The 4,712-nt window shown below is 36.3% G+C and overlaps 1 protein-coding gene across 1 annotated transcript; it reads right to left on the bottom strand.

The window, feature by feature from the left end:
* Positions 1-2,880: 2,880 nt before the first annotated feature.
* Positions 2,881-3,854, bottom strand: LOC137809876 (uncharacterized). The gene is made up of 2 exons (XM_068610937.1): positions 3,069-3,854; positions 2,881-2,952 (listed from the first exon to the last, which is right to left on the bottom strand). Exons 1-2 carry the CDS (start codon positions 3,852-3,854, stop codon positions 2,881-2,883), a joined length of 858 nt encoding a protein of 285 aa, XP_068467038.1.
* Positions 3,855-4,712: the final 858 nt, after the last annotated feature.

Here is a 4,712-nt window from a genome sequence, read left to right as displayed (position 1 = left end):
AATCACATTTCAGCCAGACATTAGTAAGCCCCATCTTTTGAGCTTCTTCCATAGCATGTATAACCCCATAAAAAACTCAGCAACCAGAGCAGTTTGAACTTCAAGAAACGCAGAAAAAGCTCCAATAAATTCCCCCATACTCCCACGAAAAATACCTCCGTAACTAGCAAGACCAGGATACCCCTAGCAGCCCCATCAGTGTTAATTTTTACCCAACCTGGTGAAGGAAACTCCCATCTAATAGGAAGAGGACGTAGAACTTTACCAGTACGAGTGTTAATACCAAAAACTTTAGCACATTGAAATCAAACATATCATTCTTCATTGAAGCTTTAGACGAATTACCTACTAGACAAGTTAAGTCTTTAATAACCAAAATAGCCCTAGAAACCTCAATCTTATCCTGAAAACGAGCATAATTCCTCATACGCCATATCATCCAAATAGAAAAAGTTATCACAGCTAGCTTAATTAATTTAACAACAGACTACCATAACTCTTAATAAAAGAAAGAAGATCATCCTTATTAGAGAAATGATAAGTAGGAAAAATGTGTTGAACCCAACTCCAAATACGCAAAACATTAGCATATTCAAAAAATAAATGTTGAATAGATTCCTCGTGCTTTTCACAAAGCGTACACACAGAACAAATATGCAAACCTTTATTTTGAATATGCTGATCTGTAGGAAGCCGCCCATGAAAAACTTTCCAAAGGACAAGAGTTTTGGAAGGCGGAATATATGAAGACCAAATAAATTTACCCCAACCACAGGAAACCCCTGGATCTAAGAAAAAAGTCCTAGCTGATTTAAGAGTGAGACGACCAGACTCATCTAGAATCCAATTAGGAATATCCTGTACTGCCCTAACCATGATATGACTAAAAAGATGAGGCATCTGCTGTAAAGACAATGGAATATTCCAATCACTACCTGTCCAAAACTGAGAGACTATATCTGGAATACTAGCACCATCAGATAATCCTGAAATATTTGCTAAAGAAGTAGTAGCACACCATTTATCATTCCAAAAATTAATAAGAGAACCTGTACCAACAGTCCAAGAAGTATAATCATGTATAGTAGAATAAAATTGCTTAATTCCAGGCCAAAGAGATGACGATCTATAAACCATTCGAAACTCATATTTTGATTTAAGGACCCTAGCTTTCAAGAGCAGAGACTAAGGCTTGTTGCTATAAGCAAAGTTCCAAGCAAGCTTAAGAAGATGTGCATTATTTTTATGGTGAAGGTTAATAATTTTCAAACCTCCATTCTCAAGGGGAGAACAAATCGTATTCCAATTAACAGTAGCTATACCTTTTTTCAGAATATCACCAGTCCAGATAAAATTTCGACACCACTGTTCAACTTGCTTAAGAAGAGAAACAGGCCATTTATACAAATTAAAACTATAAGCTAGAAGACCCGTAATCACCGTATTGACCAACTGAACTCGACCCATCATGCTAAGAGATTTACCTTTCCAAGAAGCTAGCTTCAATTTGACTTTATCAGCCAAAGGTTGAAGAAAACGACCCCTTGGAGCACCAACAAAGATAGGCACTCCTAAATAAGTGAAAGGCAAACAACCATGACTACAAGAAAGAATACGCTGAATTTTGGTGACAAATCTTGTAGAATTATCCATGGTGAAAAAACTACTCTTAGAATTATTAACATATTGACCAGAGAAATCACCATATGTTTTAAGAAAATTTCTCAAATTTCTAAGAGACTTAGTATCCGCCCTACAGAAAATAAAAATGTCATCCGCATATAAAATATGAGAGGGAGTGAGAAAACCTTGTGGACTAGCCATATGTAGAATCTTCTTATCATTCACAAGCTTTGAGAGACCTCTACTAAGAACTTCCTTTGCAAGACAAAAAAGTATAGGAGACAAAGGATCACCTTGTCTAACACCTCTACTACAAGGAAAAAAACCCACCAAACTACCATTTATTCTGATAGAAAGCATAGCTGAACGGAGAATAGTACTAATCCAACCGACAAACGAGGGGTGAAAACCAAAGCGTGACAAAACTGATAGTAAAAACTTCCAACTTAGAGTGTCAAAAGCTTTGTGAATATCAACTTTGTAAGCCACATTGCCTCCGTCAACCTTTTTAGAAAGCAAGTTAATAGCTTCAGAAGCAATACTAATACAATCTTGAATCTGTCTGCCCTGCACAAACCCATACTGATTAGGAGAAATAATTCTGGTAGCCACAAGAGCAAGCCGATCTGCCAAAATCTTGGAAATAATCTTAAATTTAAAATTAGCAACAACAATCAGCCTGTAATCTTTAATAGATTCAGCACCCTGAATCTTAGGAATAAGAGATACCACATTACTGTTCATTCCAGGGAGAACCCAGTTTTGTTTAAAAAACTGTTGGACTGCATTACAAACATCTGTCCCAATAATATCCCAACAAGAATGATAAAAAACACCACCAAAGCCATCAGGACCTGGAGCACTATTACCATTAAGGTTAAAAACAACATTCTTGATTTCCAAAAAATCAGGACATTTAAGCAACATCATATTCTCCTCAGAGGAAACCAGCTCAGGAATATAAGTACCAATAAAATCTTCCATATTGTTTGCATCCTGATCATGAGAAATAGACTCGGCATAAAGAGTTTTATAAAAGTCCAAAATATGTTCCTCAATGAGTGTAGGATCCTCAGTAACAACATTATCAATTCGTAGACGATGAATCCCACTAAAATTATTCCTCCTCTTGACCACAGCATGGAAAAAAACAGTATTTCTATCCCCATATTTAAACCAAAGCATTTTAGCCCTTTCTTTCCAAAACAAATATTGACAGTGAAGAGCCTGATCAAGCTCCACTTTAGCGATCCTTTCTTAATAGAGAAGTCCATCAATATCAGACATACTAGCAGTCTCTAAGGTTTGTTGAAGACCAAGCAAAAGACCCTGTTTAAGAAAACGACATTGTGAACATTACCAAAAGAATTTTTATTCCAGTCACGTAGCTCAACTTTCAACCTTTTTAACTTGTGATGTAAAATAAACATAGGACAACCAACAACCTTATTAGCCCAAGAATCACGAATAAGCTTCATACATGAAGCGTCTTGAAGCCACATAGAAAAGAAACGAAAATTGCTAACCTTCTTCAAAGAATTACTAGCAAGACTAGTAAGAATAGGGGAATGATCATAACAATTTTTAACAAGAACCTGATAAGTACAAGAATCCCATTCATCCAAACACACTTCGTTACATAACGCCCTATCCAATTTTCTATGAATTCTATGGAGCCCTCTCCTTCCATTACACCAAGTATAGCAAGTACCAGTAAAAGGCATACAAGAAAGATCATTAGTATTAATCCAATCAAGGAATTCATTGCAAGAAACCTGATTAGGAGCCACCCCTCCTTTACAGTCATCGGCTGAGAGCACAACATTAAAATCACCCATAATACACCAAGACCCTATGAAGGAACTAAGATCCCTCCACAAAACCCGTCTAGCCACGTATGTGGTAGCACCATAAACACCTGCAAAACTAAAACATTTATCATGCAAATGACAAGTTACAGAAATAAATTGTTCATTTACCAAGAAATTTCGAACCAAATTAGGAACCGACAAACACCAAAGCTTCGCAGCTTTATTAACAATAGGAGACGTAGCCACCAAATGCATATTAACAGATTTGAAAATGACTTCAAAAGCATCAATGTACGGCACCATAGGTTCAGCAAGAAAAACCAGAAGAGGTTTGTGTAGTTTGAGTAAACTAATCAACATCTCCACAGGTTTGTGGTTTCCCAATCCTCTAACATTCCAGAAAAATGAAGAGACTTTCATTGCGACGTTGTGGAGAGAACTGCCTTAGCAGTTTTTTTGGATTTACCACTCTTCTTAGGTGGTCTCCCTAGGTTTCTTTTAGTGCAAACTATTTCCTCCCCAATATCACTGTCATCCTCCTCCATCTCGTTGGGATCAACCCAAAATTTTGAAAGAACATTTGTATTTTCCAAACCATCAAGAGAGGAAAAGTGATTTTGCAGGACCAACGATAGTGTTTTAACATCCGCAGAAGATTTACCCTTCTGAGGTTCAACAATGGCACTAGACGTACCAATATAAGGATCACCTCCCACATCAGTAGTGTCTAAACCATCAAGAGAGGAGAAGTGATTTTTTAGCACCGACGACGGGGATGGTACAATCACAATAGCAGAGACCTCCTCATGATGACTGATGAGCATATATTTATTCACACTCATTAGCCTTATTCATAGATTATTGGACTATAATAATAAATAAATCCATTATTTTAATTAATATTCTTATAATTGGGTTTATTTGGGCCTTAACTATTATTATTGTTAATTTTGTGTTTTTAGAGTAAATTATCCGGAGGAAGCATCTACCTTTATGAATGGGCCAAATATGCAAAAGTCCAAATTGCTTCTTGAACCAAAACAGGAAACAAATTCTGAGGAGAAGAAAGAGAAAATAAAATCTACAATATCTCAGAAACAGAATTGGAAGCAAATCTTCTGCAAAATACAAGAATTCTAGAAAGATAGAAACTTGGAAACGGTTAACAAAATATAAACTACAATATTCTCTCAAGATCATTGGAGCAGAAAAGCCTATAAAAGGACACAAGCACCAAGGAGAAAAGGGAGAGCTTCATATGATTTTCTTAGTTTCTTT

This window comes from Phaseolus vulgaris, chromosome 2, assembly GCF_000499845.2.
Source record: "Phaseolus vulgaris cultivar G19833 chromosome 2, P. vulgaris v2.0, whole genome shotgun sequence".
Lineage (NCBI taxonomy): Eukaryota > Viridiplantae > Streptophyta > Magnoliopsida > Fabales > Fabaceae > Phaseolus > Phaseolus vulgaris.
This window is presented reverse-complemented; position numbering and strand designations above follow the sequence as displayed.

Coding starts and splice junctions, on each gene's coding strand:
- LOC137809876 (XM_068610937.1), bottom strand. CDS start 3,854: ATGAAAGTCTCTTCATTTTTCTGGAATGTTAGAGGATTGGGAAACCAC. Junction 2,953..3,068: donor GTGATTCTTGGGCTAATAAG/GTTGTTGGTTGT, acceptor TTTCTTAAACAG/GGTCTTTTGCTTGGTCTTCA.